General features: G+C 44.3%; 1 protein-coding gene across 1 annotated transcript; it reads right to left on the bottom strand.

The window, feature by feature from the left end:
* Window positions 1-105: 105 nt before the first annotated feature.
* OTOS (otospiralin) lies at window positions 106-3,546 on the bottom strand. The gene is made up of 4 exons (XM_041486996.1): window positions 3,446-3,546; window positions 3,049-3,127; window positions 2,670-2,696; window positions 106-597 (listed from the first exon to the last, which is right to left on the bottom strand). Exons 2-4 carry the CDS (start codon window positions 3,098-3,100, stop codon window positions 413-415), a joined length of 264 nt encoding a protein of 87 aa, XP_041342930.1. The 5' UTR covers window positions 3,101-3,127; window positions 3,446-3,546; the 3' UTR covers window positions 106-412.
* Between the last annotated feature and the right edge of the window lie 11,073 nt (window positions 3,547-14,619).

Raw genomic sequence — 14,619 nt, 5'->3', positions numbered from 1 at the left:
CCTGTACACACATGTGCTCCTCTACACAGAGAGCAGTCTCCCGAGACGGAGCTGAGAGTATCAGCTGTGAAAAAAAAAGCTCCCAAAGCCATGCAGCAGAATGAACAAGTTTATTGTGTCACACAGAAGCATACATTGTAAAAAAAGGGATTAATTTTAAGCCCGAAATGCTGCATGTGGCTGCAGTGTCACTTAGTGGCTGAGGCACAGTGCAGGTGTGTTTGCTGGCAGTCAGGTGTTCACGCAAACACCTTTACAAGAAATGGTAAAAAAGAGACTCACTGAAGCCATAAAATGCTGCACATGACCGTGCTGTCACAGAGCAGGTGGGGGCAGCCCAGGTGTGTTCAGTGGCAGGCAAGTGCTCACCCTAACACCTGGGCAGCAGCTCTGGCAAAGCTGAGCAAGGCTCTCAGTGCTCATGGTCACGCACGTGGTAGCCAAGGTGGCTCCCAAAAGGGAACTGGGCAAAGAAGGCTCTGGCCATGTCATTGATCCTGTTGTAGGCTCCCAAGGTCCGGAAATATTCCACATAGGACCAGAAATCATTGGATGAGAAGGGCCAGTAGGGCAAAGCTGCAGCATCCTGGTAGAGATCTAAAAAAACCCAACCAAAATAAAATATTGCAGATTACTATAACACAAAGTGCTTTTTTTGAGAGGGTAGGCTTGGAGCCACCGCCATGGTTTGGGGTTGTGAGTTCCCTTTGGGGGCTGGTGTGCTCCTCTGGCAGGAGAGAGGCAAGGAGAGCCATTGACCCCTCTCCGTGACCCACTCAGCAGAAAATGGAGCCGGTATTCCCTGCTCCAGATGCACCAGGAGTGACAGAGTGGGACAAGATGGGGAGCAGGAAAGAAGGAACACATCCACATTTACACCAATTCAAGAATTCATCAGGCTGGTTTCATTTCTAGAAGGCTTCAGGTTATTTCAAAGCAAGGAGCAATTGCAATCGAAAGCCGTTTTTTTCTCATTCCACATAATTTGCTTTGTCCCATAGAAAGATATAAGGGATAAGGCACCACTCTATGGCATGCCCCTGCAGCTGGGCACACTGCCCACAGAACCCCCTGGGAGTATGGTGCCGTACTGCCCTGATACTGCCTGGAACTGCAGAGCTGTGCCTCCCTCCGGGGACTGTAGGAAACGAGCTCTGGGGATGGAGAGGAAAGGCTTTGCTACTTGGGGGACAGCTGCTGCATTTGGGCCTGCTCTAGCAGGACCAGAATGTGATATAGTCACTGAAACAAGATTAACAATTCAGTAGCAAAACAAAATCAGTTCTGAGAATGCAGGAACTGACCACCCTTGGGCCCAAATGTGGGCAAACAGAGAAGCAGACATAAAATGTAAACAGCAGCTGAGAGCACAGTCACAAATGTCTTTCTGTGCAGTGAAGCTAAACACAGTATTTTATTTTGATTTGAAGCCCATTTAGATGAATGAAAGTCTTTTCACTCAGCTTGGGGCCACGGTCTTTAGTAGGAATTAAGAGCCTTCAACAATCCTGTTGTCAGACTTTAATTTTATGGAGTAAAGTTTGCAGCGTGTAGGCACAGATGGCACATAACAAACCAAATGAAGCAGCCAAATGCTGTCTGCAGAGAAGAACTCACTGTTTATACCAGCTGACCTCAGATTCACTTTGCAGGCTGCTGCTTGGCCCAGTGTGAAAGAGAACAATAATTGCTGGTAATGAGAGCAACAGGACACTGCCTGAACAGGGTTCTAATTCTAGATTGATGCAGGCTCTCCTGAGTGTTGCAAAAGTTGCCACAAAAATATTTGCTCTACAAAAACACAGATGATATATTAAAAATATTTTAGAGATGATGTATTAAAAAGATTTATTTCTAAAGAAATATAATGGAACATAGGGGGAAAAAGGTTTGAATGATAAGTAATCATTATTGTACATTTGTTCTGTTCATATTTGTTATCTGCATATTTGTACACTGGAGATGCTGCTGGCTGTCCTCTGGTTAACTGAGATGTACACCAGCAATGGCAGTACTTGATTATTGCAGATACTTCTCTGCAACTTTGTTTTTAGACAGAATTCTGTCTGAAAAGCCAAAAAGAGGTTCAATTATGGAATCATCAGTAAGCCAGTGTAAACATCATTAGGGTGTTGAGGGTTTTTTTAATCAAAAGCAAACACTACTCCAATGGACTGATCACACAAAGTGACATAAACCACAGGGTAGCTGTGCTAAGGGATTTATTCTAACATTTCTCTAATTGGATTTGTGGCAATTTGTAAATTTTAAGCTTTTTTTGTCATGAAAGCTGGTATCTCTTGCCAAAAAGCAGATGCACATACAGCATTATGGTTCAGGACAGACAAAATTCTCAGATGTCCTATACATTTCTAAGTCTCTTGCATTCCAGTTAGGATTTTGTACAACAGATGTAATCCCTTTTCATTTTAAGACTGGATATTAGCTCTATTATTATACATTAATATGTCACCACCTTTTAATAAATTTTAAAGGAATTTTTAAAATTCACTATTCTTTTTTCACCAGAACTAATTGAGAACTTTTCCATAGCCCACTGAGGTTAATAAGCATTCCTGCCAAAGTCATTGCTGGGCATCAGATCTGGGAGTTGCAAATTACTCTAATTATTAGTGACACAAAGGAAATAAAAACACATTAGGAATTACCATCTCCATCCTGGATGGATCGAGCATCTGTAAGTAAAGAGGAAACACATCAGTACCAGCTCCTGCACAGAAAGACTTTCTGTTAACCAGATATATTCCATGTAGAACTAGTAGAACTGGAAGCTCACAAGTTCTTTAATGCCCACATAGGATATTCTGTGTAGCCAGAAGATTTTTGTTTCTTGAAGAGCAGAGCAAGGAATTCCCTGTTTGCAATCAGTCACTGCTACGAACCGACTTAGTCTGGCTGTCAGAACTCACAGCCTGAACAGTTTGGATTAAAATGTCAGCAATACTAAAGAGAAGATTCTGTATTTGTAACAAAATATTTCTGGGGGCTTGAAAAAATAAACAAGAATAACTTTGGTAATAATCTTACCTGTTAGCATGTTCAGCAGCATACAGAAGAAAAAGAAGCCAGTAAATGTCATCTTGTCTGCAAGAAACTGCTCGTGTTTCTGAAAAGTAATTTATACAATTGAGGATTATTACAAGAGATTAATAATTATGCAAAATCTATTATTTCTTGTTTTAATAGAATAATAGATTCCAAAATAGATTCTATTATTAATTTAGGCATGACAAAATCCAGTCATATTTCTTATAGCTTCTGAAGTGCAACACAGAGCATTAAAAGACCATCAGTCCTGAAATGTGTATTGATATTTTGGTTTTAGATGGCATAAATCCAAAAGGTGCCTCTGAACCAACATGAAATCAAGGGTCTTTGGAAATGTTTGATTTTGTGGTTAATTTAATTTCACTTTGGAAATTACCTCTCTGTTTCTCTTCTTTTCTCTTCTTCTTCTTGCAGCTCTGAGTCAGCTACAAAACTCCAGAAGGATTTCTATTGCTGTAAAATAGCAGTGCTCTGTAAGGAAGGGTGAGGGGGAAACGTCACTGAGTTACTACACCAATCTGATTTTGTTTTCTTCAGATATTTTAACTACTCACATTTGCATTATATTTCAGCACTGCCCATGGAATAGACAGTGGACAGTTTCTGAGAGGAAATCAGAATTCACTTTGGCAATAACACTTGGTTTTGGAAGATAGAGGGAAAAAATCCAGAAGCAAATTCAGTGATTACATTTTCTGCCCTCCTGATTTTCTTTCTGCCCCTTCAGACAAATAGATTTTTTTAAATGTTAGCTGAGCAAATTGCTAAAAGGATATTAAGTTTCTTTTCCAGCTCAGTCATAAACCCCAGAAATATTTGACAGTGCTTTATGTTCTTACTTATGATCCTCAAAATCTAGACTTAAAATGTACCAGGCAGCGAGTGCCCACTAAAATCAATTGGGTTACAGTAAGTGAAGAAGGAGGTCCCTGAGGACCACAGCCATGCTGATGGTGCTGGTGCCTTCAGAGGGTCGATGGGGTGCATTGAAATGCATTTTCACATTACACCCATTTCCTGGAAGGATTCCTCTCCCACACCAAGCAGGTGCTTCAGGCTCCAGCTTGTGCAGGTTGCTGTATGGATCCAGCACTTTGAGAAGCCTGAAGAGGAGACACAGTTTGGAGAATATTCAATTGTCACGTACATCTTGATTGATTTTCGTCTAGCACACAACCCCTGATGGCAGCAGGGGTGGTCATGGACTAAGGTGCAGCAGAGAGTGTTCTGTGACTCACAGGCAGATAGGGTATCTCCATGCTTCTCGAAGATGTGGCAGTTCAGGTCACCTTCCCAAACCTCCAGCTATTTCTAGATACTGCCTCTCTTGGGAGGAGCTACTGAGATGCCGGTGCAGAGCTCACTGTGCACCTTCATGCTGTGAAATCTGACTGTACACATGCTGATCTGAGCTGTACTCTCTTGCTGGGCATTTTCAGTTGCCTTTATGGTCTACAAAAGCATTTCTCTGTGTCATTTCTAGACACCTGCCTTTCCCAGCTGTGTGTGTAGCTCCCGACATCGGTGCCTTTGCTGTACCACATCCACCCATCTGCCGCAAGACACAGGGAAATCTGTGCACTCACAAAGTCCTGGGGCAGAGAGAACCAGGTGAGTGGCCTTGCAGGAGGACCCAGCTTGGCTGGAGTTTGTTCCTATCTACACTCAGAGTTAGACAGCTTTGCCAAGAATTAATTCAAAATGTTCTGAGTAAGGAGAAAAAAGGGTGCTTTGTAGCATACCAGGCTGTGCCAAGTCTTGTGGAGGGTGAAAAGAAAAATATTATGAAAACACAACCAATTCCATCTTTGAAAGGCTTTAATCCTCCTGTTTAATATGTATTTCCTAGGCCTGTAGGATGGCTCCCTACATAAGCCATGTTCTTGCAGCACCTCATGCACTACCTGGGTTGCAGAAGCTGTGGGTGGGAAAAGGCACTTCCTTGGAGTCCTGTGCTGCATCCATGTACCTGGCTGCACCCAGCAGCACTGCCTGCAGAGCCAGGCTTTCCCTTTCACTGCCTACTCTGCATATCCTGTTCCAATAAAAACCCAGAAGCACTGAGGTGTGCAGATGCACACACAAAACAGTCATCAGCTGTAATGGAATAATTGCCATAAAGCTGCTTTTGTGCACATCCATCAGTAGCTCTTTGTTTTGGCTGGTGATAAACCAGGTGTAGTTCCAAGTGAGAGGTGAGATAACGTGTTTTGGATGATAACAAAGGAGAATAATGATGCTCCTGATGGAGCCACATCCTGCTGCTCTCCTCTTGAGATATTAACAGCATTGTAGGAGGACGACAAAGTCCCAGAGATTACAAGATTCAGGGTCTATCTGATCACAACACGATCTGCTACAACACTTGATGATCTTGGGAAGATTCCCATAGCTATTGGGCTGACACACACCTTCACACCTACCTCCTTTACACCTTCATATTCTGTCTTTTGAAGCTTGGGGTCACTTCCCGAGCCAGGAGGATTGCTGATCTGACATTGTGTGACAGCCTTCTAACAATCGCACACTTGCAACTTAATTCAAACCAAAATTTCCCCCTTGCTAGTGCAAGTATTGGAGATGTGAATAAATTCGCAAGGTTTCCATGTTAAAGCAGACCTAGGAAATCATAAAAAGAGGATAAGACTTAGCATTGAAAACAACTTGCATCACAGGTTACAACCTCTTCTATCAACACTTCTGTTGCTGTACATGACTGCTTGTCCCAACTGGATCTGTTTTAAACACAGCATTGGACTAGAGAAAAACTGATGAGTTCTCATCAGCTGCTTGAAGGACTGTGTCTGCTGGGTTCAGTGTGCCAAACAGTGCACAGTGTGCTCTCTGGCTGCTCCCAGAACACATGGTACTCTGACTTGCAGGGTTTGTAACAGCCTTCAAACACATTCATTTCATCCCTCCCCCCTTTTTTTTTAATTCCCTTTTCTTTCTCTAGAAGCACTTTCCTTTTTTCAAACTCAACACAGAGGGCAATTAAAGTAACAGCGCTGAGTGTCCAGCACCAGTGGTGGCACGGATCAGTTAGCAGAGCCCTCTGCTAATAGTTGCTGCCCTGCAGGCTTCCTCACTGCTGAGCAGTAATTGGAGATGCCATGGTGCCCACAAATGCAAATCCTGCTCAGCAGCAGCCACATTTCAGCAGACACTACAGCACTTAACAGGGCAGCTGCTTAATGAGTTCAGTGTCTTAATTTCTACTTATTTTGGAAAGAAATTTACTGTTCTCCTTTTCCAGAACAGTCCATTAGCTCAAAAAGCTGTTATTCCTGCTGACAAGAAGTTCTTCAGGTTCTGTACTCTAAAGTTTGCATAAAGTCTTTTAGCTAAGGCCATTCACTCAGAAAAGCTTTGCTACACGATAGAAAGGGCTGTTGTTTTTTCCTACCCCCCCATCCCAGGAGGATCCAATCAATATGTACTTTCTGTAGATGGCTCTCAAAGCCAGAAAATCCCACACAGAGCAGTGTCAGAGACAGAAATCAATCGGAGCACAGAAGACATTCCCTTGGGAATAGGGGAATGCAATTTGGGCAGCACAGGTGTTTGTGTGACTCAATGGGGAGCAGTCCTGGAGCTGCCAGCCTGCCTTCAGATGGGCTTCTTACTAACAGGGCTGTTTTGCCCAGAGCCAGCCCCTGTGGAGCAATTCAGCGCTCCTTGTCGATTAACTTGAAACAAAGATAAAGGAATACATAAAAGCAAGTTTATGGATGCCTTTGGTTTTTCAATAGCTATGTTAGACTGCTATCACACACACAAAAATCTATAATGCTCCAGGCAGTGGAAAAACCCCTGTTTAAAAAGCCAGAATCTTTCTTATTTAATCAATAGACAAAAGCAAGTGCATGCAGAGCTCCATAGGAACTTATCTAAAAACTAAATAGGACTAATAGATGCATCTGAAATGCTCTGCCCTTGAGCTGAGCAGACAAAATATTCTCCATAGGGCTACAACATTTCTGAACATCAGAAACAACTAATGACAGTGATATATTGACCACCCCTAACAACAACAAACAACAAATGTTTGATTATTTCCTCCAGCAACTTGTACAAATAATACAGGTCAAGAGGAGATTCCTGTGACTAGAATATGCTTTGCTCAGACAGGTGTGAGGACCTCACAATACCAAGAAGCCAAGTAACAAAGTGACCAGTAAATGTAAAATGAGATACCTGTGTAAATTTCTCCCACTTTCAAGGCATGTGGTTTCTGACCATTCCCACTCAAACTGGATTTGGAGCTACCAAAGAGAGGTGTGGTATAATGGTTTTTAATGCTCAGTCATAGACAAAAAGACAAATAAGAAGACAAAACAAAACCCATAAGACATCACTTTGCCATTGTGCCATTTTGAATATTGCCTGCATTTTTGGTGTCACATAACTCAAAGTCATGATTGAACAAGACAGGATACAAAGAAGAGCGTGAGGGGGATTAGCAGACAAGGACCAGCTAAAGCAGACTGAGACCCTTCAGGCCAGCAAAAGGATAACAGGACCTTGGTTTCTACCAAGAGATACCAAATTAGTCTGGCAACAGCTTATCCAAAACAAAAGTAGTGGGGTTTGATACAGTTAAGTTGTGGAATGTCTTGTCATGATGTATTATCAACTACACAGTGTCCTAGCTGCAGTGCCTGAGCCTGGCCTGGGAGCAGAACTGCTCTGCACTTTTGCTCTGTCTCACTGCTCTGATACACTCTGCTGCTGGGCCAGGTGAGCTCAGGCTGAGCCTGTGCTTGATCTCACAGTCAGTTACTGAAATAGGACATATTTCCAGTCCTTGTGAACAGACAGCTTTCCTGCCAGCAAGTGGTTTGATCATCCTGATACTCTTAGCCCCTGGAAACAATTGAAGGGAGACATAGCAGATGGATTTGGACAGTTACAAAACCATTAACAGAATAACTGCAGTGCAATTAGAGATAGCCCAGTGAAAATGAACCACTTGCAGATGTACTAGAGCTAATTGGGAAGGTCAGAGTTACAAACCCAAGTTAAGGAGGAGCTCTACACTTAAATCAATCACACTTAAGGGCCAACAAGTAAGTGCACCAGACTTTTATTTAACTTACAGTTTTAACCTCTATCTGAAGAAAGGTTATATTTGTACACAAAATGAGCTGCCAGGGGTGCACAGGCAGCAGCCAGCGCTGCATGCAGCAGCAGGTACTGAAAACAAAGGAGGGGAGCAATCCTGCTGGCATCAGGACCAGCGCAGCTTGGCTCCCAAGGAGCTGATCCTGCCAGGTATGCCAGTGCCACTCCCCAGGAGTATCCTCAGCTCTCCCCCATTGCTCCTTTGCCCTCCTAGGGCAGCACTGCCAGCTCCAAGCACCAGGTTTGGCTTTCTCCAGGGTCCATGCTGCATTGCTGGCACAGCACAGCAGTCTGGTGCTCCTGCTCACCAGTCAAGCAGATGTTCCTGAGCCAGCAAAGAACAGCTGCAGGCTGACTTCTCCTCTCCTATCACCACTGACACCAACTATCTTTTTCTACCATTCACCTGCAAATGTTCACGTGAATGACAGGAACATCACACCCAGCCTGCCACCAGAGTGGGTTACGATTTGGTAACATTTCAAACTATTTTTGCTATAGGCAAAATGGAGTATAAGAGCCAACAAGGCCACTTGGTTTCTTGCATGTTGTTTGCTCAGGAGATGCAGTTGGCAGTGCCTGTCAGCACCACAGAAGGTACGTGGCAGTGAGGAGCACTGGCTTCCAAGCAATTCTGCTGCAGGGAGAATGAGAGGCAACAGCAGCTGTATTTGTATTCTAGCAGCAGGGCATCCAGCACACCCTTCCTGCACCCATATTAGGCCTAAGCTCATCCACAGCACCTTTTTGGATAAATTGGTCAGTTGTGTGCTTTAGCCTTACTCAGCTATTCAGCACCGCCACAGATGACTGAACTGAGGAGAGAATGTGATAAACTGGTCACAAACTGACAGGTTTATTCAAGAACTCTCAAGAGAGGATATATTTTTCCCATTGCCATTAAGGTTAGATGTATCATAGCAATAACCTCCACCATTCTGAAATATACTTACAATTTTTTCAGATTGATTGAATGTTCCAGCTACACTTAAGCTATTAAGCCAACAGCAGATGTTTATTGTTTTCATTTCAGAGAGATGTTTCTTTAAATAAAAGTGCATTAAATATTTCATTACCAAAGTTAAGATTTCAGTAGGATAAATAGAAGCTTCTTTATACCCATGGTCTTTTCTTCCCTTTGATTCATATGTCAAGGCTACTTCAATATCACCAGTTATACCTGTCCACAAGCAGTTCTGCCCTAGGGACCATAAAATTGATTAACCAGATTGATGAAGAGATGAGTTTGATTACAAAAAATCCATCACAAACATGAGCAAGTTGCCAGTATATTTGATACCAGCAATCAATGAGACCTGTTAGAGCCTGTATCATTGCAGCTATTGCCAGACCAAAAGCCTCACAGACTTTGCTACAAGCAGAGCAGGTTAGCAAACCCAAGGAACATCACATGTGGGTCTGGACAGAATAATTCTGTTTATCCACCTTACAAAGTTTTGCTGTTTTAAAGACTGACAGGGTGAAGACTATCAGTCACCATCCCAAAATAAAACAGCACATACCTTCTGCCCTAGGTTTTCTGGGTAACAGTGGTCAGTACTAACACTGCAGCTGGAGAGCAAGCCCTGCACATCTCTAGGAGCTTGTAAATTATGATTACTCCGATTATTGCCTTATATACTGAAGGCAGAGATTAGCCTTATAAATTAGCAATTTATACCAAGCAATTTTGCAGAGATTATGTTTGAGGTTCTAGTTTGGACTGATGTACTAAACTCCAGTGCAGCTGAACAATACTGAACCTGTTATATCAGGACCAAATAATCTTTAAAACAGCATTGTTGACACTCAAGTTCCTTGATGCATACAGTTAAACAGAGGGAAAGCCGTTCTTGCCTGCATTTATTGCTGTGTAGTTTTTAATTTGATGATCATTGCCCATATTTGACACACGATTCTGCAGTCGGTTTGCACCTGACCTTGCCTGGCAGCTCAGACTGTCACCTGCCTCACCATTCAGTTTAATGCCATTTTTGCCACCCTTAGTGAAGTTCAGCCGTGTGCATGGGCAGGGCAGCCTTACCAGGCTCCTGGCTTCATTGACGTGTGGCCACACAGCCCGCACTCAGCGGGGACAGCCGCAGGCGCTGCGGGATGTGCCCGGAGGCTCCGGGGAGCGATCCCGGCCCGGGGCTGCAGCGCGGGGCTCCGGCTCCCTCTGCTGCCCCGGGGTGCCGCTCACACACCGAGACGCTCGCACGGGCACGACGGCAGAGCCTGCTCGGGCTTAGCACGCTTGCAATCTCAGCAAAGTCGGGGTAAAACTTCAGCTGCAGCAGGAGATGGATAAAAAGAAGGACCAAAGGCACAAAGGTGAAAGCCCCATTTCAGCAGACCGCTTTTGTGACTGAAGGATGTATCAGTGTCTTCCTCTACAAAAAGGAACCAGAGGCGCTTTACGTCCTCTATGCAGACACCACTCACTTTATAGCATTGTGAGAAACAACTGCTCACTTTGAAAATTTAAAAAGGTTTATTAAACCTTGACAAAAATACAACAAAAGGAATAATAAGGAAAAATTCACAACACTGGGAACTGCCCCCATGGATACCACATGGCCAGTTCGTCTTCAAGATGGATGCTCACTCTTTCATACCCCTGGGGGTTGCATCAGCCAGCCCTGGTCCCTCCCAAAGTCTGTCAGTCAGCTCTTCTTTGCCAGTTATCGGTGGAGACTGCTTTCTTGTAACTTGGTTGGAGATCAGGTGTTGCCATGCCTCACCCCCTGAGCACCAAGCTTTGCCATTCCCAGCTGCCCCATGCAAGGGGCACAAGTGCACACCTTCTTGTACCTGTCCTGGACAACCCAGGCTGTCTGATGGCAACAATGCAGGGGGGAAAGGGAACCATGGGGAGAACAGAGGACATCTAAACTACAATAATATAACCATACATCACTAAAGCTTCTCTTAATATTCACACAATAGTCATCCCTTAACTGCGAGAGCCAATCATCTCATTATCCTTCAAGGACAGCATCAAGGGGGAGGGAAATAACCACTGCCACGTTCCACAACCCCCTGCTCCCCCCAGTTAGGCTCCATCAGCCCTTATAGGAAAGCAGTACTCACACCAGCATGCTATAGATTAGGGCTGTAAACATTCTACCAGGAGCCATAAAACAGAATCACTCATAACTCCAGCAGAGTCAAAGACTAACACCCCCTGCAAAAGAGCTGAGGATTTGTGGCCCTGGGCTGAGCTTAAATGTTTCCTGGGACCATGGGCAGGGGCATGGAGGAGGCTACAGGAGAAGCTGCTGGAGGCCTTTTAGGGTACATTAGTGCCCTCAGGCTCCCTCAGGCAACATGTTTGTCAGCTAAAGGGAAAACTGCTGGCATTTTTGTAAAGAAGATGACAGATGAGTTAGGAAAAGAATGGTGCGGGCAATGTTGCTGGCAAAGCTCTAAAGCATTCCTTGGCAAACAAATGCAGCTCCTGGTGTTGTTCATGTCTTCCCATGTGACCCTGGAAAATGATGAGGGTGCTTATATGTTTGTCAATACATTTAATCTACAGTAATGTTCATATCTATTTCTAAACCCTTTAAAATGTGCTAAATTTTGAACTCACCTTGACTTGTGGCTTATTGTGTTGGTGGGAGCTTAAGACAGGAATAATAACTAAATGGGCTGCCTAGGGACTGAATCAAGGTGATTTCTCTTTGTTGCCCAAGCTTCTATGCCTGTGATCCCTCCTGTCACCTTCCAAAGGCAAATGTCTGTGAATTATGTAGAAGGGAAAGGGTACAAAGTGCTGCAGCTGGCAGGCATGTGGTGGCTTGTCTCACCCAGCACTAGAGCTGGGCAGCACTTGGGACAGTTGACAGAAACTGGGCAGGCACTGTCAGCTGTTCTTGGGAGAGAAGGGCAGGAGTTTTTCCTTTAATGCTTGATTTTTACCACTGCTTTGATTTTCTTGGTCTGGGCAACATGTGCATGGTGGTGCATCCCAAACCTCCCTTCCCATGAGCACTGTGTTTTCATGCAAGGCAGCTGGTGCCAGAGTGCTCTGCTCCTCTTTTCCTTTGGGAAACGTGTGACTCCTGCACAAGCACATGCAAAGCACAGCTGTTATGAAAGAGTGTTTTAGGTTGCTCAAAGAATTGCTGGCAAAGGTACCAGCAAAAGCTGGCTTAATATTAAGGTGAAAATGTGACAAACTGGTTGGCAAGATTCACCCTACTGCTTACTAGATGGTTAAAGCACACAGAATAAAATTGGACTAAACCCTAAAATCAATCTATTTGAAACTAAAATCAACAAAAAATTATCTGCTTGGAGGATGGGGATAGGAAAGAATAAAGAAGACCCTCCTGTTGAGTCACAATGTTCAGAGTGAACCTCCTTGCCAAACTTAGCCCTGGACTGCACCAACCATTTAGGCCTAAAGGTTTTAAGAGCACTTAAACTTAACAGCACTTAATTGAGAGTTTAATTTAAACAATTTAACAAAGGATTCTTATAGGATTCACAATAACAGAACAAGAACTCACTTATAGGCCTAACTCATGACTGTAAAGCACTCAAGAATCCAGCAGAGCAACTTTCATTGTACACTGGCTCCAGCACATTGACCCTCACACAGACCTACAGAAGCATGTACAAGGTAAATACCTGTGAAAATTCCCTGGAATTCAGTGAAGGACTCACATGGGATGTCTTTGCATCTCCTCAAGGAGTGGGGGTGTCAGCCCAGGCTCTGTTGCTGTGTTTTGGGGATGGTCCTGCAGGAACAGCAATGTTGAGAGCCCTTTTGCTCTGAGAGGCGCCGCTCAGAGAGAGGTGCTGTCTCACCCTGCTGCAGTCCAGGGGAGCCCAAAGGCTCTCACTTTGCGCCACTTTTTATATGGCCATGAGACAGTGGGCTTTAGCCACAGCGATTTCCCATTCTGGCTGCAATTTAGGCCAGCATGTTTCTTTGAAAGTTTGATAACCAAAATATTGTTCCACGTGGGTTGCTATTCAGCAAGAAAAGCAGGTTTTCGAGGCTGTTTCAGGAGCCAGGAGCTCGTTAGACAACACAAGCTCCTGGGAGTGGACAGCGTTTCAGATAAGCTCAGGAAGAGCTGAGCCCAAGTGCTGTTTGTCAAGGCCAAGCCTAACAAGCATTTCTGAGATGGTAGCGCAGCCCAAGGAGGGGGTGGGCTGCTGGAGCACGCCAGCACTGGCAGCTGGGACATTTCACAGCTTAGGACAGGAGTGTGTGGAAAGGCAGTGACCCACAGGGGCTCACACAGCTCCCCTCTGAGCAGGGTCACCTGCACGTGGTGTCACCTGCCCCACATGCCCCTGTGCCCTGCCAGCAGCTCCTCAGTGGGCTGGCCTGGGCTGAGGTCCTCATCCACAGCCCCCTGTGCCCAGCCCTGGCCTCACACAGGGGAGCAGGCAAGCACTGAGACTCCTGTGCTCCCCTCAGCAGCATCCCAAAATGGGGACTGCTAGCAAGTGGTGATTACTGCTTTTAGAGGCTGTCCACACTTAAGATCCAGTAGAATGAGGGTCTTTAGGGAAAACAAAAAAGGGATATTGGGAGCCCATTTCCAACCATAATAAATAGAGACATCTGTCACACGTCACCATCATATTTTCTGGAAAAATCCCTTCGCCAGGATTTCTCTCCTGGGAAACTGAGAAGCCTCAGAGAAAAAGGAAAACAATATTATCTCATTTGCTTCTCCTGTGTTTTGCTGTTTTGGAATGTGGTAGGTGATTGTTTCATTGGTTTCATGTAAATTGTTTTAACTTAATGACCAATCACTGTCAATCTGTGTCAAGGCTCTGGAAAGAGTCACGAGTTTTTCAGTAGTATCTCTTAGCCTTCTGTATTGTTTCTGTATTCTTTAGTATAGTTTAGCATAGTTTAATATAGCATTCTATAATATAATATAGATCATAAAATAATAAATTAGCCTTCTAAGAACATGGAGTCAGATTCATCATTTCCTTCTGTCGGGGCACCCAGATAATACAAGAGTCAATATGCATTGGTTAGGCTTGTTTCCTGATTGCTAGCCCAGGGCCTGGGCTTCTCTGTAAACTGTGTGCTTCCCAGTGTTTGTACATCCCTGCTGGTGTCTCTGCTCCTTTCACCACTTCCATCCTGTCTATTAGCAGGCGTGGAAAAAAATTAGCCTACACCACAAACTTCTCTTTTTTAGCATAACCAACCTGCTATGTTACTTTCTGACTCCTGCTGAACAAGGTGCCAGAATACCCCTCACCCTTTGTATAAAATGTCCCTGCTCATTACACAGCTTTCCTTTTGCTTAGCCTAAGGGCAGAGACTTTTCATTTTCTTCTTCAGTCCCCAGTGTCCTTCCTTCCCTCATTATCGAAAATTCATGTATAGGAGATAGCAAAGTCTCATCACCTTCTCCTTGCCTGAGCCAGCACAATTCCTAA

Source organism: Pyrgilauda ruficollis, unplaced genomic scaffold (assembly GCF_017590135.1).
Source record: "Pyrgilauda ruficollis isolate IOZ18807 unplaced genomic scaffold, ASM1759013v1 scaffold79, whole genome shotgun sequence".
NCBI classification, from domain to species: domain Eukaryota; kingdom Metazoa; phylum Chordata; class Aves; order Passeriformes; family Passeridae; genus Pyrgilauda; species Pyrgilauda ruficollis.
This window is presented reverse-complemented; position numbering and strand designations above follow the sequence as displayed.